This window comes from Rhinatrema bivittatum, chromosome 1 (assembly GCF_901001135.1).
Source record: "Rhinatrema bivittatum chromosome 1, aRhiBiv1.1, whole genome shotgun sequence".
In the NCBI taxonomy this organism is placed as follows: Eukaryota; Metazoa; Chordata; class Amphibia; order Gymnophiona; family Rhinatrematidae; genus Rhinatrema; species Rhinatrema bivittatum.
In genome coordinates, this window is record NC_042615.1 from 707,434,610 (window position 1) to 707,459,389 (window position 24,780).

At 43.4% G+C, this 24,780-nt stretch overlaps 1 protein-coding gene across 1 annotated transcript in view; it reads left to right on the forward strand.

Moving 5' to 3' along the window:
• ADAMTS6 (ADAM metallopeptidase with thrombospondin type 1 motif 6) overlaps positions 1-24,780 on the forward strand; it is an 894,781-nt gene that overhangs the window by 780,887 nt on the left and 89,114 nt on the right. Inside the window, exon 22 of the mRNA XM_029576285.1 lies at positions 14,114-14,318. Within this exon, the coding sequence (XP_029432145.1) occupies positions 14,114-14,318 (205 nt within the window). The remainder of the gene's footprint in view (positions 1-14,113; positions 14,319-24,780) is intronic.

Below are 24,780 nucleotides of genomic sequence, written 5' to 3' on the forward strand. Positions count from 1 at the left end.
CGGTGTAAGACCTCGGACTGGTAAGCGACGACCCCCTGGCACTTGACCTCTGACTTCCTCTGGACCATCGTCTCCAAGGGCCCACCTAAGTCCCAGCGGCCTGGGTCCCTACGGGCTCCTCCTGGGGGGACCGTGGGCTTCCAGTGGTGAAGTCACAGTTCCTCTCCTTGACGTCACGACTCTTCGTCTGCCTCCACAGTTGTCACAGTCTCCAGTGCCGAGAGTCAGCTGGTCGCATCTTCTGTCCTGCCTCGCCACCCGATGGGAGAACCTACGGATCTTCCTCCTAAGGTTTACCATCCTCCAGTCGGTCCAAGGGTTCACAAGCCTGAGCATAACACAAGATGACAGTTACACACTTCATGTATCCCTGCTATTTATATAGTAACATTGTAATGACCGCAGAAGACCAAATGGTCCATCCAGTCTGCCTGGCAAGTTTCTTATAGCAGCAACTGCCGCTCCATGCAGGTTATCCCTAAGTCTTATGTTAAGGGTAAGAATATTTACAATCAAAACCCAGCAACTGTCAAACCTGTAACAAAATTACTGCTAGCAAAATGTTTACGGGGTGAGCAGCTTTATTGATAAGTCAGACAATGCTGCTTGAATGTGCTTTGCTTTTGGACTTGGCTGTAGAAGCAGTCCTGTGCTTTACCCTAATGTCTGCGTATCAGTACCCCAGACCGGAAAAGTCAAGGCCCAGTGTTAGCTGTCTTCTGCATCCAATTTCCCTCAACTCCCCTCCACCCCCTACCCCATCAAAGCAGAGAGCAATATTGCAGTTGTGTCCAATTAGCATCAAGGCTATCTGGATAAAGGTAGTAATCCATGAGCCTTCTTTTAAGGGTAGTAACTGCCACTCCATGTAGGTTACCCCCATGCAAGTGTGGATTGCAGACAAATAACAGCCGAGGGGATTTTTTTCGAAACCGACCCATGGGGTACCTGTGACTCACTCCTCTACTCCCTATGCATGTGCTTCTACAGCCCCTAAAAGCGCACCAAGATAATTGTTGAAAAATATATTATGTGACCTGGAGCCTGGCAAAAATGAGACAACAATCTTCACATTTTCCCTAACAAGCTAAGTAGAGCACATCCTAGACCAGAAGTCAGCAAACTGAGCTGCATTCCTCCTTCAACCGATGCAATTGGGTGGGCCCCCTACAAAACTGATTATATTTCTTATATATTCTGGATTCCTGGTCTGGTGTTAAAATCTTTTACCAACCAATCAGTTCTTGAACCAGTTACCAAGTAATGAGACAACCACACTGGCAGCCTGTGGCTCAGACACACACACACACACACACACACACACACAAATACCTTTGCTGCTGTGCTGTTGCTTGTGTGCTCATTAAGTGAGTAGTAGTACCTCCTTCCTCAGCACTGCCACATCATTATGTAAAAGTTCATGCTATTGCCATCTGTTCCTCAGCCTGCAGCAGCCTCCTCCCTGCGCCAGTCTGACTCCTTCTTTTCACCCTCATGCTCCAGAAAACTTATTGGTTCCACAGCCAGCTGTCCCTCTCAAAGCTCAGCCCAGTCACCTCAGACAGCCTAGATTCATCATTTTGCTAAAATATCTCTGAAGCTTAAAGGCACAGCCTAAAGGTACAGGTAGACAGTTAAATGTTTCAATGAAAGGGTTCCCATTTTACTGCCTCATTCCGTAGCTGACAAACGTGTGGCATGAGAAGTTAATCACCTGTACTGGGTTGGCTTACTGTCACATAGGCGTGCCAAGACAAAGCTGACACCACTGCGTCACCGGTTTTAGAGCCACTACTGACTCAGTTTTCCAACTGGATCCATATTTCCTACACTCTCAATGATCTTCTCTGTGTAAAGCATTGAGGCTAGAGAAACTGTTGTCAGCTGATGACTTCATGAGCCTACAAGCTGCCTCCATAGTACACAGCACACAACATTGAATGTATAGGCCTACTGATCCCAGAGGTCTCACGTGGTTGGCATGATGGCTGATGGCCTTTCTGTGTTAGTCTCTTGCCAGACACACATTTAGTGACATCTAAGGCCTTATGGGGCCCATGTTAGTACCTCAGACAAAGTAGATGTCATATATGCCTCTGACAGATGTGTTTTATGTGGCCAGGTATATACATAATCAGTGCCAAGGAAGGACTGACTACCTCATTAACAGTTATGGACAAGCTGCTACACACATCAATGTTGTTTGATGACAAACATTCCAGGAATGTACGTGTTGCCCAGTGGGCTGCCTTTGCAATCTGGATACTACCTATAAGGTTATCCTTACCTTACACGTATTATACAGATCCCCAAGCCATGCCAGTACAGGGGTGCCAGCCAGTCTGTGGAAGTCTGCATGGTCCTAAGCAGCAGCCCTCTAGGCCTCTGCTGTTGGCCTGTGGACATTCTCGACACGACAACACTCCCTCACTCCTCCATAGGTGGACAAAAAGAGGTGGCCTGAGGGGAATTTCTGGGATGGAGTTAAATCTTACCCATAAGCTCTGATATTCATTACTGGCTAGCCAAAATTACCTGGTTAACTCTGGTTAGCCAAAGAGCAGTCCTAAAGTTAATTGGACAACCCTCCTGCTGGCCAATTTAAAATGTAAAATACTCCAAGAAACATCCATTTGCCAATGCACTTTCCTCCCTCCCGCTGAGAGAGAGAGAGAGAGAGAGAGAGAGAGAGAGAGAGAGACTTGCTATTATGTCTACTCCCTAGACAGGTATTTGTATCCCTATAAGAGGCTCACCTAGTAACTCGAGGTGGGGATTAGGTATTAGTGTAGGGGGTTTAAAAAAGAGCCTGCCTAGGACTGATTACCCGATTCTCCCTTCCTCCCACTCACCTTCTATATAACAAAAGATAACCCTGCCTCCTTCCTCCCTCCCAGCTCTGTAACAGGCCGATGCAATAGCATGCGCTGGCTGCAGCCCGTGGCTCATCCCGCGATTGGAAGCATGTTTTGCACTTGCATCCATAACCCCCAATGCAAAGGGATTGAGCGTGTCCAAAACGCATGTCCAATTGCACGTGTAGGTAATAGCGCTCATCACATGCAAATCTTCTTTATCTATTCCCCTGAATGTAAAAAAAAAGTGCGCCCAATGTGCACATTTTTACTCGCCGAAATTAACGCCTGCCCCGAGCAGGCATTAATTTTCTGTACTTCCTCCAACTTAATATCGTGGTAATATTAAGTCGGAGGAACTAAAAAATGTAAATGCCCCCCCCGCCCCCAAAAAAAGGGAGCCGGTGGTCAGGTTACGAAAAGGGACACTTTAAAATTGAGTGTCCGTTTTCCTAACTGGCTGACGGCCACCTCTCCTGGGTGCCTGCTACCTAGGAGGCGCTAGGGGTGCGCAATTTACCCTAGTGCCTCCTTTTTACAGTGGCAGCCCATTTGCATTTTGCATTGGGTGCCCCGGAGAGGTGGCTCGGTGCTCAGTCATGAGTGCCCATTTAATGCACACCGATATTGCATCAGAATGAACATGTTTAAAAAAGCCCCCGCCTTTCTGCCCAACTCCAGCTATAGAGATTCTCTATCCCTCCCTAACATCATTAAAAAAAGAAAGTTACCCATGGCTGCTTCCTACCTTCCCTTCCTCCCTCCCTTATGGCCAGAAATGAAGCATACTAACTGGGGCTTCCTCCCTCCCATTCCCCCCCCCCCCCCAGTCCAGATATAGAACCCATGATCCTGGATTCTGGAAGGCGCCCTGGAGCATGACTCCCGGCCTTAGAATCATTGCTTCGGTGACCTTCGATGGTGAGTCTTTTAAAAATATGGGGAAGAGAGTTGGGTAGTTGCGAATGAAGGCTCATCTTGCCAGATTCCCAGCACTGGCTCTGACAGAGCTGGAAGAAAAATGAAAAAGGAGGAATAACTGTGCCAAGAAAAAAGGGAACAAGAGATAGGTACATAATAGTATAGCTTAGAGATATCTAGGTAAGTGTTTCTTGTATTTCTGATTTAGAATTTGGGTATTACAATGGGTTAATATTCCCTAATATTAATAGCGTAATTGCAGCATATTTCATGCCAGACTTTGAAATAACATCTTACCTGAAAGATGGTACTCTCAACAGCCTCCTGTTGAACCACCTATGTCAGCTTGTGCAGTACCCAGTTTACTTTGAAGGTCTCCCATCCAAATGTTGTCCAGGTTTGGCCCAACTTAGGGGGTCATTTTCTAAGCCTATCTCACGCGAAAAGTCCCTTTTTGCGTGTGATAGCTTGCCGGGGGGGGGGGGGGGGGGCGGAGTCGGGGAGGGGAGGAGTCGGGGCGGCGAGGAGGCGGACTTGGCGATGTCTTCACTGGCGGCGATAAGGTAAGTTATGTTATCGTCGCCAGTAGCGCGCCCAGTAGCGCCACCTTTCACGGTGGCGCTATTGGGTGCGAAAGCCAGCAGCGATAACACCGCAGTGGTGCGATGGCTGCCGGCTTTCGCAGGCCCGCCCCCCCACCCCCCATTACTGCTGGGTTCACCATTCTGTGCGAGAATGGAGAATCCAGGCCTTAGTTTCTTTCATCTGGTGCAACTAGAGGCTGAGGTGGTAAATATATACAGATGATGCCTGCACAGAAATCACAGTTCTGAGAGATGGTCATCACTATCAGGTCGATCCTGTAAGGCCGCGGTAATAACAGTGCGGCAGTGTCAGGCGCACCCTTCCTCCCCGCACGCACAGTTCTCTTCACTAACTCCCCGATACTCTCCTCTAATCGCATGCAAATGCATGCTGGGGCTTTAAAGCGGTAGGGAAGGGTTATGCCCGCGTAACCCATTTTACTGTATAGGCGCTTAATACAGCGCCTATACAGTAACCAGGGTGCGCTGGTACCTGTCATTTCAAATGTCATTTCAAATGACATTTGAAATGACAGGCACCATGAAGTGAAAAAAAAAAATACCAAAAATATGTAAAAACCTGAGTGTTCAAAAAAAAATAAATTTTAAATACCTGTCGGAGGGCCGCGTGGGTCCAGGCGGCTGGCGGCGGGAGCCGGGTGGTCGCGTGTTTAATCTAGGCCGCGGGCGGGTGGGCGCCTGTTCCAGGCGGCGGGGGCGGGTGGACACGCGTTAGTTCGAGACGGCCGGCGGGCAGGCGGTGGCGGGTGGTCGCGTGTTAAATCTAGGCCGGGTCGCACAGGCGCGCATTCATTCATCCAGGCGGAGGAGCCGGCGGCGAAAGCTGCCGGCTCCTCCGCCTGAATGAATGCGCGCCTGTGCGACGCCTGTGATTCGGCGCTCAAGGCAGTCACATGCCGTGACGTCACGGCATGTGACTGCCTTGAGCGCCGAATCGCAGGGGTCGCACAGGCGCGCATTCATTCACTGCCGGGGCAGCCCCCACCGGCAGTGAATGAATGCGACCCCTGCGATTCGGCGCTCAAGGCAGTCACATGCCGTGACGTCACGGCATGTGACTGCCTTGAGCGCCGAATCGCAGGGGTCGCACAGGCGCGCATTCATTCACTGCCGGGGCAGCCCCCACCGGCAGTGAATGAATGCGACCCCTGCGATTCGGCGCTCAAGGCAGTCACATGCCGTGACGTCACGGCATGTGACTGCCTTGAGCGCCGAATCGCAGGGGTCGCACAGGCGCGCATTCATTCACTGCCGGGGCAGCCCCCACCGGCAGTGAATGAATGCGCGCCTGTGCGACCCCGGCCTAGATTTAACACGCGACCACCCGCCGCCCATCGGCCGTCTCGAACTAACGCGTGTCCCACCGCTGCCGCTTGGAACAGGCGCCCACCCGCCCGCGGCCTAGATTTAACACGCGACCACCCGGCTCCCGCCGCCCGCCGGCCGCCTGGACCCACGCGGCCCTCCGACAGGTATTTAAAAATTTTTATTGTTTTTTTCTGACAGGTTTTATGTGTCCCACATCATTACATTTTCTCGATCATCTCTGTATCGCTTTTTTTTTTAATTGTGTTTTATTGTTTTTGAGTGTCTTAAGCGGAGTCGATGGATTTGTTACTAGACTCACAGTCCTAACTCCTACTAGGGGGAGGCGGTAAACTAACACGTTACGGCCGCGGCAAAACAGTGCGTTACTAATGAGATAACCTGAGCGCGCGTTACGGTATCGGAGGGGAATAGCTAATTCCTTCATTATACAGCTAATTCGTTCATTTACATGCTGGGTGGGGAAGGGTTACGCGTCTGTTTTAAGAAGCGCTACGGACGCGCGAAACTGGAGACTGTATCGCTGGTTTGCCTTACGCGTCGGAATTGTGCGCAGCGAGCTCGTTACAGACGAGAAATCTTCAACTGAATGTTACTGTATCGAGCTGTATGTTGGGCCCTCCTGAGAGGTCACACAGTAGTGAAACTAATTTAATCAGTGCAAAGTCATGTTGCTATATTAAAAGAAAACAATATAAATATAAACTATACTATTGCTATAAGAAAAGTGAATCAAATAAAGAAATGCACTGAATTGCGCTTAGGGTCACATCATTGTAAACCCATAAAAATAAGGAAACAAGGTTTACATTTGTGACTTGGTAAGCCTTTTTCTTATAATAATAATGTGTGCTGAATAACTATTTAAAGAATGTTTATTTGCCTTTGAATGTGTCTGGCAAACAGCTTGGAATTTATTAAGTTCAAATACTTTGCGGAACTCTTACCTTAGTGAATGAGATTCTTGAATACAAAATGGAATATAATGCTCAAGATTTATTTTAAATATCAACAATATTTTGCTTGCCACAGCCAGAAATAGAAAACGTTAACATATATTAATGTTTAAACATTGAAAAACCACAATAGGAAACAGCAAGAGGTATCTAAAGCCACTTAACTTGCTTGGAAGAATTTTAGTTAGAGAGGAAATTGGGGGAGAGGGTGGAAATGTAGGAAAGTGGGTAAAGAACAGAAAAGAAACAAACAATTGCAAGAAAAGGAGGAAAAAGCCAACCTCTCCGGGCATAATTGAAGAACACAGAGTAATCGGTATGTACTATACAAGCTGCGATGCTGATAACGTACCAAAAGAAAAACCTTCTCTTTCTTTTTTTACATACAGTACATTTTGTCCAAAGACCTGTTATCTGGAAAAAATCACGGTCCCTGGGCTGTATTGCAGTATTTATTTCATTTATTTACATTTCTTATTGTCCATTATTTCCAAGTTAATCAATCGACATGGATCACAAGTGAATTTAAAAACAATACAAAACATAAAACTCAAAAAAAACCATATGTATTAAAAATTGCATCTGATTCCTCCCTAATGCAACGATTATCTGGTAAAACTTCTGTTATCCAGAATTTGTGCACTCTGGAGACATCATAAGCCAGTACCTCGGCCCCATCCTGCCTTGTTCACTTCCATTCATGTGCTGACACAGTTCTAATAGAGTAGCAGCATTGTTCCTTTATATTGTTCTCAGGTTTCTGATAGTGGTGAACAACCCAACATAAAAATAGGGCAAAAGACCCTTAAGCACCATGTTTGGAAGAACAGCTTTCTTCAGAGAGAAGTCCAGGAGTGAAAAGGAAGAGGCATGTCCTATCTGTTAAGCAAAATGTAGAGCTGATTAAAAAATTTGATTTTAGCCTTGCTAAATGATTCTGTAATGAGAAAAGCTAAACAAAAATCATTGTGTGGACCTCAAGATTTGGACAGCACACTGTATGTAGTGGAAGTGGACCCTTGAGCTGAGGCAGAATTGGTGCTGCCTGCAAAGAGGAGCCCTGCAGGTTGGCAGGTGGAGCTGGCTGGTACAGGGACCCAACTGAAGCTTCACCAATACCAGCTCTCGTTCCCCTTAGGTTAAACCCTCAGGTGCCGGGGCTGGCTGGGCTTAGGCGCAGGCTCCTGAGGAAGTGAAGTTCTGAAGAAACAAGGACATGACAGGCCAGTGATGAAGAGCGAGACAGATTAGACCAGCAGCAAGCAACAGCGTCAGAAACAGGTGAGAGTCGGAGGCAGCCAGAATCCAGTCAGAGTCAAGGTCCAGGCAGAAGGTCAGGGCAGGCAGAGTTTCAATCAAGTTAGTATCCAAGCAGTGGTCAGAGGCAGGCAGAGTTCAAGAGCAGTGTCGAAGTCCAGGCTGAGATCAAAACCAGAAATCAGTCCGCAGGACAACAAAGTAAGGAGAGAAGGATAGAAGGAGAGGAGCACCACCAAAGTGAGGCTAACCGGTCTGTAGTTACCAGCCTCTTCTCTGTTCCCACTCTTGTGAAGCGGGATATATACCACAAAAGAATACCACAAAAGAAAAAAAATCTCCCATAATATAAATATTCACATGAATGTCATTTTGTACTTATATTTGTAGGACCACTATATATACAGACTAGATATATGAAATTATAGGCTGATAACATCCACTTGGTCCATTTTAATTTGCTTTTATACATTTTCTTACTGCAAATGAAATTGGTCTTCAAAGTCAGCATACCACAAAAAAGTTCATATGTGAGTGAGTCGCTCCCAAAAGTCCAGAACAGATGAAATGTCCTAAAAGTATTTATCTCAGAGCCACATTAATGTTTTATTTGGGGTTCTTGATGTAATTCTGAGATAAGGACTTTTGGGACATTGTATCTGCTCTGGACTTTTGGGAGTGACTCACAAATAAGCAAATTATGAAAATATGAAAGCAAATTATGAAATTATGAAAGCAAATTAAAATGGAGCAAGTGGATTTTATCAGTCTGTACATAAGAACATAAGAATATGCCATACTGGGTCAGACCAAGGGTCCATCAAGCCCAGCATCCTGTTTCCAACAGTGGCCAATCCAGGCCATGAAAACGTGGCAAGTACCCAAAAACTAAGTCTATTCCATGTTACCGTTGCTAGTAATAGCAGTGGCTATTTTCTAAGTCAACTTAATTAATAGTAGGTAATGGACTTCTCCTCCAAGAACTTATCCAATCCTTTTTTAAACACAGCTATTCTAACTGCACTAACCACATCCTCTGGCAACAAATTCCAGAGTTTAATTGTGCGTTGAGTGAAAAAGAACTTTCTCCGATTAGTTTTAAATGTACCACATGCTAATTTCATGGAGTGCCCCCTAGTCTGTCTATTATTCGAAAGAGTAAAAAACCGATTCACATCTACCCGTTCTAGACCTCTCATGATTTTAAACATCTCTATCATATCCCCCTTCAGCCGTCTCTTCTCCAAGCTGAAAAGTCCTAACCTCTTTAGTCTTTCCTCATAGGGGAGCTGTTCCATTCCCTTTATCATTTTGGTAGCCCTTCTCTGTACCTTCTCCATCGCAATTATATTTAGGCAGTATATATAGCGGTCTTACAAATATAAATACAGAGTCATTCATGTGAATATTTATAATATTATGGGAGATTTTGTTTTGTAGGATAAGGATATATACAGAATGGATGGTATCCAAAAAAACGCAGGTTTTTGGAAAGATGGCCAATTTTTGGAAAAGTATGAATAGTAGTGGGCTAGTGGCTATGCTATGAAAATGAACAGTCATAGGACCAGATGGGATACACCCTAGGATATTAAGGGAGCTCAAAGGTTCTGTTCAATAGATCTTTGGAGATGGGTGTGGTTTCATGGGAATGAAGAAGGGTGGATGTTGTCCCTCTTTATAAGAATGGTAATAGAGAGGAGGTTGGAAATAGCAGGCCTGTTAGTCTGATTTTGGTAATGGGAAAATTAATGGAAAGTAGGGATGTGAATCGTGTCCTCGATCGTCTTAACGATCGATTTCGGCTGGGAGGGGGAGAGAATTGTATTGTTGCCGTTTGGGGGGGTAAAATATCGTGAAAAATCGTGAAAAATCTAAAAATCGCAAAACCGGCACATTAAAACCCCCTAAAACCCACCCCCGACCCTTTAAATTAAATCCCCCACCAAATGAGTTAAATAACCTGCGGGTCCAGCGGCGGTCCGGAACGGCAGCGGTCCGGAACGGGCTCCTGCTCCTGAATCTTGTTGTCTTCAGCCGGCGCCATTTTCCAAAATGGCGCCGAAAAATGGCGGCGGCCATAGACGAACACGATTGGACAGCAGGAGGTCCTTCCGGACCCCCGCTGGACTTTTGGCAAGTCTCGTGGGGGTCAGGAGGCCCCCCACAAGCTGGCCAAAAGTTCCTGGAGGTCCAGCGGGGGTCAGGGAGCGATTTCCCGCCGCGAATCGTTTTCGTACGGAAAATGGCGCCGGCAGGAGATCGACTGCAGGAGGTCGTTCAGCGAGGCGCCGGAACCCTCGCTGAACGACCTCCTGCAGTCGATCTCCTGCCGGCGCCATTTTCCGTACGAAAACGATTCGCGGCGGGAAATCGCTCCCTGACCCCCGCTGGACCTCCAGGAACTTTTGGCCAGTTTGTGGGGGGCCTCCTGACCCCCACGAGACTTGCCAAAAGTCCAGCGGGGGTCCGGAAGGACCTCCTGCATTCCAATCGTGTTCGTCTATGGCCGCCGCCATTTTTCGGCGCCATTTTGGAAAATGGCGCCGGCTGAAGACAACAAGATTCAGGAGCAGGAGCCCGTTCCGGACCGCTGCCGTTCCGGACCGCCGCTGGACCCGCAGGTTATTTAACTCATTTGGGGGGGGTTCGGGAGGGTGGGGGATTTAATTTAAAGGGTCGGGGGTGGGTTTTAGGGGGTTTTAGTGTGCCGGCTCACGATTCTAATGATTTATAACGATAAATCGTTAGAATCTCTATTGTATTGTGTTCCATAACGGTTTAAGACGATATTAAAATTATCGGACGATAATTTTAATCGTCCTAAAACGATTCACATCCCTAATGGAAAGTGTTTTGAAGAAAGGATATGGAACAGCTCCCCTATGAGGAAAGACTAAAGAGGTTAGGACTGTTCAACTTGGTGAAGAGACAGCTGAGGGGGATATGATAGAGGTCTTTAAAGTCATGAAAGGTCTAGAACAGGTAAATGTGAATCGGTTATTACTCTTTCAGATAATAGAAGGACTAAGGGGTACTCCATGAAGTTAGCATGTGGCACATTTAAAACTAATCAGAGAAAGTTCTTTTTCACTCAATACACAATTAAACTCTGGAATTTGTTGCCAGAGGATATGGTTAGTGCAGTTAGTGTAGCTTGGTTTAAAAAAGGTTTGGATAAGTTCTTGGAGAAGTCCATTACCTGCTAATAATCAAGTTGACTTAGAAAATAGCCACTGCTATTACTAGCATCAGTAGCAAGGGATATACTTAGTTTTTGGGTACTTGCCAGATACTTATGGCCTGGATTGGCCACTGTTGGAAACAGTATGCTGGGCTTGATTCTACTAAATTGTTTCCAATGGAAAAGGTTTGTTGACGACCATGGATCATTAAAACCTTTCAAGTATCTGAAGGTCTGTATCATATCACCTCTGCTCCTCCAGCAGTCATTTGGCCTTCCTTCCACCTTTCTTAGTGCGTGGAATACATCTGGGTTGCACTTCAAAGATAGCATTTTAAACAATGTCCACACCTTTTGTAGACTGTTAACCTTTGTAGCTGCCCTTTCAGTTTATTTCTAACAATCTTCCTCATTTTATCAGTCTCCTTTAGAGAGTTAATACTAGAGTTGTAGATTTACTTATTGTCCACCTTCCACTCATTAATTCAAATGTCATTATGTTATGATTACTATTACTAAGTGGCCACCACCACTGTTATCTATCTCAACAAATCCTGCGTTCCATTAAAAATTAGCTCTACAATAGCTCCCTCTCGTATTGGTTCCTAAATCAATTGCTCCATGAAGAAGTCATTTATTACATCCAGGAACTTTACCTCTCTAGCATGTACTGAGGTTTCATTTACCCAGTCAATATTGGGATAATTGAAATCTCTCATTATTATTGCATTGCCAAATTGGTTAGCTTCCCTTATTTCTCTTAGCATTTCATCATCCATCTTATCATTTTGGCCAGATGGACAGTAGTATAGTATGCTCCTATCACTATACTCTTCCCCAAAACACATGGGATATCAAACCAAAAAGATTCTACTGTGCATTTAGTCTCTTGCAGGATGTTTATCCTGTTGGACTCTATGCTATCCCGAACATAAAGCACCACCCTGACCCCAAGTTGACCCACCCTATCATTGCAGTATAATTTGTAGCCTGGTATAGCACTGTCCCATTGGTTATCCTCCTTCCACAAGGTTTCTGAGATGCCAATTATGTCTACCTCTTAATTCAGTGCTATACACTCTAACACTTCTTAGACTTCTGACATTGGCAAACAAACATTTCAAAGTATGCATTTTGTTTGTATTATGAATCTGCTTTTCAGTTATCAAAGATAATTTGGAATTTTTTAACTTAGGAGGCTCTTAACTTATAGGCACATGGACTACTTTTGCTTTTATTGGAACCTCTGTGTTGGGATACCCTAACTCTCCTGTTTCCTTAGTATCCTTCCAAAATACTTCCCTCTGAACCATGTGCTGCTCAGTGACTGTCGGCTTTCCCCTTATTCTAGTTTAAAAGCTGCTATGTCATTTTTCAAGGTTAGCTGCTGGCTTCCTGTGACAACTTTTTGGGGGTGAGCAGGTGGGTGAGAACTGGGGGTGCCACTTGTTAGTCACTTGCTCCTGGGGGTTAGACCTTTGGAAGAAGGCCCTCTGTTTTTGAGACTAACCAGAGGAAGGTGCTAGGCCTCCTTCAAAATACTATTCATGCTTAAACCTGTAAATGCCTGCAGTGCTCAGTGGTTAGACTACTACTATTATTACTTCTTTTCCTTTCTAAAATGCTACTAAATGTTTTCAGCACCGTATAGATACTCCTAAGAGACTGTCTCTGCTTTACAGAACTTAAAATTTACTCAAGACAAACATACATAGCAAACAAGAGTCTAAAGCAAATTCTTTTATTATAGAGATGTGATTAAGATTTAAAAGTAGCCTCAAAAGGTGAGTTTTTAGACTGGAATTTAATATGGTTAGAAACGAAACATGACACACCGACTTAAGAAGTCTATTCCAGGTGTTTGATGCAGCAAAACAGAAAGCTTGGAATTGGGAGTTGGGGATGAAGAATATAAATGCTGTCTGGTGACACAGCTTTGAATTAAATAAATATTTATGCTTGAACTTTGTAAAGTTTGGACATCCTAAATCTTTGGCTATTCCTCCCTGCCTATTGATTGATGGTCATGTCTCCCACTGATTCTGTGTTTGATAAAGTTTAACAGTGTCATTTCTTGTAAATGGCCTTCATTTTTCTGGCGTTCTATTTGCGGTTAGATGAGCCCTATTAGTAGCATGCACATTAGAAAGTTATCACCTAGTCTGGACAAGTATTAAATATTGTGCCATTAGGATGTACTCAATAAATAACATGGAGGGAGAGCATACCACCCTCTTTATTTTGTATATGCCATGTGTGGACATGCTGAGGTCCATATTCAAAAGCATTTACCGGCTAACTCAGTAGTTAGCAGGTTAATTGAATATTTGGGCACTTATCTGGCTAAATTCTAGCCGGCTAATAAGATACCTGGCTAGAATTTAGCCGGCTAAGTTAGGGGCATAATTTGGAGTAGTTCAGTTAGCCAGTTAATTTAGCTGGCTAACTCTGATATTCAGAATTAGCTGTATTACTTAGCCTGCTAAGTCTAGTTGAGCCAAAGAGCTGTCCTAAAGTTAGGAGGCTATATTTAACCGGCTAAATTTCAGATAGCAAATTATGTTTAGTAGTGCGGTTTCACTATTGAATATATCTCCAAAGTTAGCCAGATAAGTTTATCTGGCTACTGTGGTAGCCGGACTGTTTCTGAATATGGACCTTGATAATTTTAAGGTGCTTACACTGATATTTTTCAGGGCCACTTTAACATGCACAATAAAGCCTTATTGCATTGTATTCTATATTTTGCATGCACAAGAGAACCTTAATATGCATGTTAAAGTTTATTGCATTGACCGCTATATGTCCCCTATTTGCAATTTAGTGGATGAATGAACTTGAGCAAATCACATCAATCTCTCTATGTTCAAGATTAGATTTTAAGCTCTTTAGAAAGGGGACAAGACTACCATGTGAATTATGTTGTACAATACCATCTACAATGATGACACCCCATATGAATGACAAATATCATTAAATGAATTAGGGAATTTTTCTTTCTCTCTCCAGGTGGTTTATTGGTGATTGGTCAGAATGCAGCAAGACCTGTGATGGAGGTATGCGTACACGGACAGTTCTTTGTATTAGGAAGATGGGACCATCTGAGGAGGAATCACTGGATGACAGCAATTGTCTAACACACCGCCCCATAGAAAAAGAGACCTGTTACAATCAGTCCTGTCCACCTCAGTGGGTTGCTCTGGATTGGTCTGAAGTAAGGAAGGTTTTAATGCTTTTTATTCATTGTACTAATACTGCTTTTAACCTCTTGTTACTGACATGTTTAATACTGGTGCTACACTAAGTATAAACATCTTCAAAATGTTTCTTGCTGCAGTAATAGAAAAAGACATCACTTGCACACAGTTCTGGAAAAACATCTAATTTGTAACAAGTATACAAGAAGAAAAACTAATAAGCTGATAGACCAACATACGGTATTCTTTGTGGGTTAGCAAACATTTTTGAAAAATTTGTTACATACATTGCCAGGACTGGGACATATTGCAAACTGGTGACCCCATAGGGGCCTGCCATGTTTTCAAGGAGTTGTGCAGCTCATTTCCTCCCCCTTGCTCATACCAAGTCCCTGGTTGTCCTATGGGACCCTCACCCCTGGAGTCCCTCACGGGGCATGAGCCATGTCCGTCCAAGGCCTGTCCTTGTCTTCTAGAAATGTAAAAGAATCAGCCAGCACCATTTTTGTAAATGGTCCCAGCAGGGCAGGAGCAAGAAGGGATTGCTTACCCTGCTGTGGGGTAAACTTGAGGAGGATTCAGAGTAGCACCGATTCACACTTGTTATGCATATTTGGGACAAAGAGATAGCCCTTGGGGGCATGGCTTACTGAGCCCCTTTGGTTTTTTTTCACATTTACAGCCTACAAGAGGATCATGGTACAGGTTCCACTAGGACCACTAGGGATTTGGTACTAGCAGAGGGAGGATGGACTGCATGGCCCCTTTAAATTCACATGGCATTTCATGTGAACTGCCACTTTCCCAGGCAATTCTGAAAAATAACTATATCTCATTGAGGTGTAGTGATTTTTTGGGTTTGTTTTTGTGAAAATGGACCCACAAAGCCTTTTTCACATGCTTGCAGGGCTTACTTTGTAGACAAAAAAGAAGTGGACCACACACGCACGTATTCAGTCTCGTACATATATAATCCAACACACCCAGCAATAAACAAAGAATCTGTAGAAAACTCCCTCCCTACATTAAGACAAAGTTTTACTAAAAATTTGTAAAGGTGAATGGTGAGGGTTTCATACAAATATCACTCATTAGAAAATACTAACCAGGTAGTCTAATGACATATATAATCATTAACTTCCCACTAACCTCCTCGTAAGCTGAAATCCTCAAACCACTGTGAATATTTTTTTTTTCTTATTATTTATTTTGTCGCTGTCCATTAAGTGCTCACATTTTCCCCGTAAAAAATGCAATCACTTGCACACAAAAATGATACATAGCTTAAGCTGTATGGCCAAACATAATTGCCGAGATTCATCCACAAAACTCGCTTCCAAAAGATGTTGTGTGGAAAAATGTTCCCAATCGAGTTGTGCTCCCTTGTTTGCAAAAGCTATTCCCAGTCAAATTATGCTCCCAAAATGGCCAAGTTTTAGATATAAAATCATTGGTCAGGGGACATGTAAATTGGAAAGATGTTTTTAAAGCTTCAAAAAAATCACATGATAATCTCTTGCGCAATGTTATAACAATATACAGGGAAACAAACTCCATCCATGCAGCTTCAAAAATGGCTGGACTGATCTCCGATATAAATTCTGTTATGTCTAGCTGAACATAGGAGTTGGAATCAACCAATCAGATTAAATTATGTCAAATCAATGAAGTCCAATCACATTCTTCATTCAAACCCATGGGATACATTGTACGTAAAGTAAAAATCCAATATTGTTCCCAATAATTTAGCCGCTTAGCAAAATCCCCACCATGTATGGTGGGGGCGATGTGTTTGATAACTGTCCATTGCAACTATTCAAAGTATGATGTTCCTCGACACAATGTGGAACAATAGGAGCTGTCATGGCCAGTGTATTGTCGAAATCTTTGTTCCATCATTTTTTCACCATGCATTTAGTACGTCCCACGTATACCTTAGGACAAGAACAATTGATGATATAAACAATATTAGTTGACTCACAATTAATGGCAGATTTGCATTTTAATGTGATAGCCTGTAAGGGGATCTTGCCAAATGTGGCCTTCAACTTTTAACTTTGTGTGGCCAAATCTTGCCAAATGTGGCCTTTTAACTTTCAGAAAAAGACTTAAAACCTGGCTATTTCACCAAGCCTTTCCTGATCCTCCAGACAATTACTAGTTGCCCTTCACTCCTACCCGGTCTGGCAATCATTTGCACGAAATGGACTCTGAGACTTTCAGGTCAAAGCACCGTTTAAGCTGTTAACTCGTACGTTCTATGGTAACACTACTTATTTATTACCGGCCTTTCTTCCTTCCAGCTTGTTGTAAGCTTCCAAGTTCTCTCTCCCTGTTGATTGTAACTTTGACTTATTCCTACCATTGTTATCTGTCATTTTACTTGAATTGCTACTCCAGTTATTCCCTTGTTATATTGTAAACCGATCCGATATGGTTATTTACTATGAAGGTCGGTATAAAAAACTGTTAAATAAATAAATAAATAAATAAATAAATAAATAGCATTATCACACAAGCTGTAATGATTACATTTAGTATGATTGCCACCTGCAATGATCTCATTGTCATTAAAGTATGAATGGACTACCCGATCATGTATATTAGAGCCTCGTGAAGTCATTGTTAAAGGGGGCTTTTTAAATATGTTATGGAGTGCCAACACATGCCAAAGAGGTTGTACTTTGTTGTAAAACGCAAACCAAACGATCGTTTTCCTTCTTAGGTTTATACATGAGCAATGATTCTCTATCAGAAAATGTTGCCCATGACAAAATAATAAGAAAAGAAAAATATTCACAGTGGGCAAGATTTTTAAATCTACGCCCGACTTTATAACATGCGCGCGCAGCCGCGTGCATGTTATAAAATCCGTGGTCGGCGCGCGCAAGGGGGTGCACTCTTGTGCACCTTGTGTGCACTGAGCCGCGCAGCCTTCCTCCGTTCCCTCCGAGGCCGCTCCGAAATCGGAACGGCCTCGGAGGGAAATTTCCTTCCAGCCCCCACCTTCCCCTCCCTTCCCCTACCTAACCTGCCCCCCAGCCCTACCTAAAACTCCCTCTTACCTTTAACTTCTAAGTTGCGCCTGCCTCTGGGCAGGCATAGGTTACGCGAGCCTGCCAACGGCCGGCCCGCGATCCCGGGCATAGCAGCAAATGGCCGCTGTGCCTGGAGGCTCCGTCCCCTTTTTCAAGGCCCGGGACATACGTGCATTCCCGGGGCTTGCGCGTGCCGCCGAGCCTATGCAAAATAGGCTCGGCGCACGCAGGGGCAGGTTTTCGGGGTTACGCGGATAACCCTTTGAAAATCTACCCCAGTGGTTTGAGAATTTCAGTTTACAAGGAGATTGGTGGGAGGTTAATGATTATATATTACCTGGTTGGTATTTTCTAATGAGTGATATTTGTATGAAACCCTCACCATCTACCTTTACACATTTTTATAACATTTTTAGTAAAACTTTGTCTTAATGCAGTGAGGGCTTTTTCTACAGATTCTTTGTTTACAGTTACTTGCACTCATTTTGTGCCTTTTTCGCAGTTTGGTTTGTAACACACCCAGCAGCAGCAGTGATTGTGGGACTGACAGGTATTCACCTCAGGGTCTGTTCACCCCTTCCCAGCATCTCTCTTGGCCTTTCAATTGTGCCAGGAAATTGCACAAAAATCAAGGCCATGTGGCTGCTCTCGTCTTAGGGTAAGCAACTCCCAACACACTCTACTCTTCTTTCTCTGGGGTCTGGGGGGCCAAAAACGATCCTCCCACCACTAGGTCTGCTCTATTTCTTCAGGGAATAGGAACTGATTTACACCTTCAGCTCTGCTTGTTTTCTTGGGGGAGCCAGAACTAATTTACTGCTGGAAAACAGGTGGCAGAATATCATTCTTGGTTGTTTTACCAGAAATTAGTACAGTTTAGCACATTTACTTGTTTCTGGGCTTTTCCTGATATTTTTTGCATGAAGCACTCTTTTGCTAAAATGTTTTGCAGCTTAGTTCATCAGTCTGTAAGTATGAAATCAACGGTACCACTATAAACAATTTTTAAACAATTCAGTGAGAAGTTAAAGCTGTTATGGTTGAACTTCCATGGAGGCAGTCCGAGACTTCAGGGCAAGACAAGACAGAGCTGGAGAATCTTCTGCGTAAACCAGTGACCTCCACCGCAGGTTGAGTCCTTGGGTTCTGGTGGCTGGCAGAACTTAGGCTGTGGCTAAAGTAGAGGTGCAGGACTGGAAACAGACAAGGCGAGGCTGGAGCCAGAGGTAGACATGGAACTGGAACAGATTGGAACAGGGTGCAGATAAGTGTGAAACTGGAACAGACCTGAACATACAGGACAGTGCAAGTCAAGAACAGGACTAGACAGAACAGAGAACAAGGAACTAAAGCCCGAAGGCAACAGGCTAGAAAGCAGGCCTGATAGGCCACAAGGCAAGGCTAAGCACAAGACCTGAGAAAGCCACAAGGCAAGGCTAGAAGGCCCAGAGGCCAGAGAGCAGTCCAAGGCAGGACAGGGCCAAGCAGAGAGCCAAGGCACTGAGCTTTGCAGGACGCAGGGTTAAGTAGACTGAGCCCTGCTGAGTCATGGACCTGCTTTCTAACCTGTTGCCTTCAGGCTTTGTGTTCCTTATTCTCTGGTCCACCTAACACTGTCCTTCTCTTTTTCTGTCCTGTCCTGTCTGTTCCAGTTCCATACTTACTGCACCCTGTTCCAGTTTGTTCTGCCTAGTCCTGTCCTGCCTTTCTGTTCCAGTCTGATCCAGTTCCATGCTTACCTACTCACTGTTCTAGTAGGTTCCTGTTCCACTCTTACCTGCACACTGTTCCAGTCTGTTCCAGCTCCACTCATATCTGCATGCTATTCCAGTTTATTCCAGTTCCACGCTTACTTGCACCCTTTTCCAGTCTGTCCAGTTCCATACCTACCTCTGGCTCCAGCCTTGCTTTGCCTATCCTAAAAGGAAAAAGATTTTTGGGATCATTAAGATTCATTTCATACAGCAGAAGTCCAAAAATATATACACCAGCAAAGTTGTTTTGATACTATAATAATCATAACAGGTGATTTTAGTGAATGATTCTAATGCTAAGCATGTAAAATGCAACATCAAAAAACCTAACAAACTCAAAAAGGTTAAAGCAAACAAACCAAACAGTCTTTTGTATAGGATGTTCATTCTGCAACTTTAAGTCAGTGACTTGGAAGGAAGACAGGTGCGGTGTGTCCTTCATTCAGTACAGATGTAATATGCCCTAGACCCAACACTAAAATTTCACCTTTGCTCCAGTCAGATGTTAGAAGTGGAAAACATGCTGAAACTTTCTTTCCTTCACAGAACAACCTTTCTGATATGTCTCCCAAAGAAACAGTGGGTTTGGTCTATAGGCTGGAACGTAAAACATTAAGTACTGAAGGTCGAGCATTTGAATAAGATTCCACAACAGGTAAATTAGTGACCCACCCTGTTGCCCTGCAATCACAGTTATTGTTTGACAAGCCCATTAATTCTTTCTACTGAGCCTGCTGCCATTGAGCGTTAAGAAATATGTAAAAGCCAATAAATCCCTAAAGAACCTGCAAAAGACTGTACTGTTTCCCCTGCAAAGTGGGAACCATTATCAGATTGAATTTCCAGAGGGTAGCCATGAAAGTGGAAAATTGTTTTTAAGGCTGTAACAGTATTGTCTGCAGTGGCTCTTTTAAAAGGAAACAGTTGACATGCTCCTGAACAATGTTCAGAGTAAACTTATGCCCATGTTTATCAAGTAGGCAGTGATCCCATATAATCTACCTGTAAAACTTCCCATGGAATTGTACCATGCTTAGTAGTTTCAGGTGCAACTCTGTGTATGGTTGTTGGAATTCTCCCTTTCTCTTTTTGCCTGTTCTGCTTCTCCTTTAAACATCTCCTAGGGAGATGTTTAAAATCAGCCCATTGCAACATATTATTTGCACCCAAATGACCTGATGCTTCATGCACATAGTTCCCTATGCTGAGTGTATGAATGTCTGCATATTGATCAGCAGCCTCATTATGGGTACTCTCACCATTATCTCTATCTACATGTGCATCTATCTATCTAACATAAACCTGCATCTCCTGACAGATTTCCCAAATTTCAGGCCAGAGATCTTTACCCCAAAGTGGTTTTCCTTTATTGTCCATGCATCCTGATGCCACTTTGCCATCCAGTGTAACAGTCCTTTATAAACTGCCCAAGAGTCTGTGTATATGTAACAGGAACTAGCCCCATCATATTGTGCTGATTGAAGGGCTAGAAGTGCTGCATTTAACTCTGTATATTGACTACTTTGCCCCACACCTTCCCTGTATCGATGTTCCTGAATAGCAGGAGAATAGGCCTGCAGCCTTCCATTTCCTCTGTCCCTGACTATAGCGAGAACTGCCATCCGTGAACCAGGCAAGTAGTTTTTGTTCTGTGATCAGGCTATTGTATTCCGGAGCTTCTAAGACCAGACTACGAAGTGGAGTACTATCAAACACTGGAAGCACTTCAGAGACACAAGGGACTTCCATAACTTCTTTATGAATTTTGGATAATTCAGGGGAGGAACCTCAGACATGGCTAGCAATATATCATTTCCATTTTAAGAGGCTAGCTGTAAGGGCAGTACCAGTTAATGCAGTGGTGTGCTCTGAATTTACCCATGTCATAATTGAGATTTGTGTTCTCAGGTAAATATACCGTTCCCCAGTAACCTGATTAGTCTCAATCAAAGCCAAATAAACCCCTAACATTTGTTTCTCTAACATAGTATATTGCAAAGCCAATGGAGTCCATTTCCTTCCTCAAACCTTTAATGCATTCTTTCAGTCAGTCTCATCTGGCTGCCAAAGAGACTAATCTGCTCCAGTAGGAGACATAGATACTTCAAGAATAAAAAGAGCATCCTCTTTAATAATATGCAAATTCTGAATAGTAAGCACTGACAGTTTGGCAGCATCAAATGCACTCTGCACCTCCTCTGTCCATTGGAATATACATTTCTTTTTACGATAGTGCATATAGAGGACGTAGTATCTGTGAGAGATATGGTACATGATTCTGCCAGAAAATAAAAATACCACAAACTCACTATACCACCTTTTGCGAAGTAGGGGCTGCTAATTGTTGAATTTTATTGAACACTGATTCAGGAATACATCGTTTACCTGCCTGCCACCGAATACCCAGAAATTTCACATCCTGACTGGGTCCCTGGACTTTTGTCTGAATTATTAGCCACCCATCTTTTCCAATTCTTGACATAGCAAGGCTAAAGCTTCAGCAGTCTCCTGTGTGTTTCTTCCCTGAAGTAAGATATCATCTACATAATGATGTAACTTTATGGAACACAGCAACTTGGGAGTTAACCGTTCCAATGTCTGTGTGACCTTTTCATGAAAAATGGTTGGGCAATGTATGTATCCCTGTGGCAGTCTGGTAAAGGTGTATGGTCACCCAAGCCATAACAAGGCAAACATTTCCTGATTAGAATAGGAATACAAAAAAATGCATTATTAATATATACTACAGCGTACCAGGTACCATTATGTTCTTGGATGACATGTATTAGGTTAGCTATAGATGGGACAGCAGCATGAAGTGGTGGGGTGACAGCATTCAATTTACGGTAATCTACTGTAAGGCGCCAAGACCCATCTGGTTTTAACAATGGCCACACTGAACTATTAAAAGGAGATTTCACTAGTGTCACTACTCCTGCTTCCCTTAAATGATCAATACTTGTCTGCAAAACTGAATTTGGTTTTAAACTGCTCAGAATGAACAATCTCTTTAGGTTTGGGAAGGAACACACACTCAGGAAGACAACCAACATGAACTGCAGACACCATGGTGTGTTTTGGGCAGATAAACATCCGTCCTTGTCTAACTTCTCATTTAAATTGATAAAGTCAATACCTAATATGAAGTCTTTCTGGGGAGAAATGATAACAGGAAGAGACAGTCGTTGATCATCCTCTATAATTATATACACTAGGACCTGTTCACCTGTTGTAATGGAATGTCCATATCCTTCCAGCTTTACTGGTTGGCCCCTGTATCGAAGTGGGTTACTCCTTATAATGGTGGCCTCCATCCCTGTGTCCACCAGAGCATTAATCTGTTGCCTATTACCCCTTTTCCATGAGATGGTAACATTCATATGAGGGCTTTGATCATTCATAGGAGTTATGTATTTTAATGTGGCAACAGAGGATCGGCCACTATTCTACTGGAGGTTTGTGGTGTCTGGGAGCTGGGGTCTGAGGGACCCCAGAACCTATATACTCCTACTGCTTCAGTAGCATACCTATCACTTTTTCTGTAGTCAAACCATCAATATGAGCTTTTAGGATACCCATTTGAATTAAGTTGCACCAAACCTGACTCCTAAGGTGCTGCAAGGATGGCTTATGCAAACAATCCTGCACTGAGTAGGAAGGTGAAGGAGCCCATCCATGTGAATCTCCCATTTCCATGGGAAAAATGCCCTTACCGGGCTCACCCCTTTCATGACTGTCTCCACTAGTTTTAAGTAAACCTAGGTGAAATAGGTCTTCTAGTTTAGAAATCAATTGTTTAATGGTGTTAAGGTTTTCTTCCTGTGTCACCTCCTTAACGAGAGAGGGCCAATCCAGACCATGATGACCCTGGCAGTAATATGCACTTTGTCATAATCATCAAGAGGCAAATCCTTTTGGACAGCTAATAATAACCCTTATTTCCATAGTACACTGGCACCCTCATTTAGTATATTCCACTTTTCTACCTTATGAGGTCCTGGCCAATCACCGGGGTATCTATATTTGTCCCGAAAGACTGCCCCAATTACATTAAGGAGACATGGTATTTCTGTCTCAGTAGGTAAAGCAGCAAGTATATGGTATGCATGATCATGTACAAAGCTTTCTTGGCAGATAGGGCCTATCACAGCAAGCTCATCATCTGAAAGATGTACTGACCCAGCACCCTGTTCTGACAGACACACTAGCCAAGCCCCCAAATTTTTCTTTTCTTTTTGGAAAAAAAATCTATCTGCTAACTGCACTAATCTATCTGCCAATTGTTTGGGAATATAAGTTGTGGTAATAGTCTGCCTGCTCTAAAGCAGGGATCCCTTTTTCCATGTTGTGTTATCTGCACTTGTTCTGGGAATTTCACTTTCCTCTCCAACTCCCTCTTCCTCTTGCAATCTCTCATCCTGTGAAAATGTAACAGTGACAAGCAGTCGTAGTCTCCTGGTAGAGCACTGCCACAACTTGTCTTTTCCTCCTCATAATCACTATCACAGCCCTTCCAGACACTGGAATCTGTAGCGAGGGTGTCTCCCCTAATAATAGCAGTTATTTTAGATGTAGACACTTGAAGACCCTGCTGCATACACTGTGCTAAAACGTGAGCATGACAAGCTGCTGAATCCTGAGCAACCAGAGCAGCTTGTTTTAAAGCAAGGTCCTGTTGTGACTGTGCAGATTTAAGGGTAGTTCTTAGAGCTAAGAGCTGTGCCTCATAGTCCCGATTGTGTTTTTCCAACAAGGCAATCTGATCCTGCAACCTTTATTCTCATTACGTTGATGAACATTAGTTTGTAACAATAAACAGCAAACACATGCCCCATTCACATCTGAATTTTCCAACTGTATTCTTTCTAAAATTGTGGACACGTTGACCTCTTAGGGTCCTATCTCTTTGTCCAAATCCTTTTCCCATTAATCACAAATCACATTAGTCCTAGAAAGTTGCTCTGCTACACAAAACCATGGTTGATTCAGGAACCAGCCTGGAATCAACTGTGTATGCTTAATAGACTTATTTTTCTTAAACATAATTACCTAACAATCAACAAACCAAAATGGAATTCTATGACATAAAATCCTTTTAGTTACACCAAATATAAACAGTGGCTGTTAGGTTATATGTCACAGAATACACTATACACGTATTTACAAGTATAGAAGTTAACTTATAAGTCTGAGAATAAGCAATAAAAGCATACAAGATTAGAGTTTTTAAAGAATATATACAAAAATACTTCCCCTCATAGTTTCTAATGTGAGTCTTATATATCTTTGTAAATCAGAAACACAGTACCAGGAAATCAGGAACAGTTCATCAGGCACTTCATTAACTACTGTAATGTCCAAAAACTTTTCCTCTGAGCTGTTTTTTCTTTGATTTCAAACATTTTGTCTCATGTTGCTCTTTTTAAGTTAATTCTTCTGACCTTTGCTCTAGTTTCTTCTCTGGGCTACTCCTATGTGTTCTTGAGGCTCCAACTGTCTGTCCTTATCACATCAGCAAACACGTAGGTGTGGCTAAGTTGCTACTGTCCTGTTTTCCTCTGATATCTGCAGTTGGCCCCCTGAGTAACTGTTCTTTAATATATCTGATATCATGACTTGTTTTTACTTACAAGCAGGTTAAGAAAAATGGTATATTTATTCTCAGAATTTATAGGCCTTTTATCAAA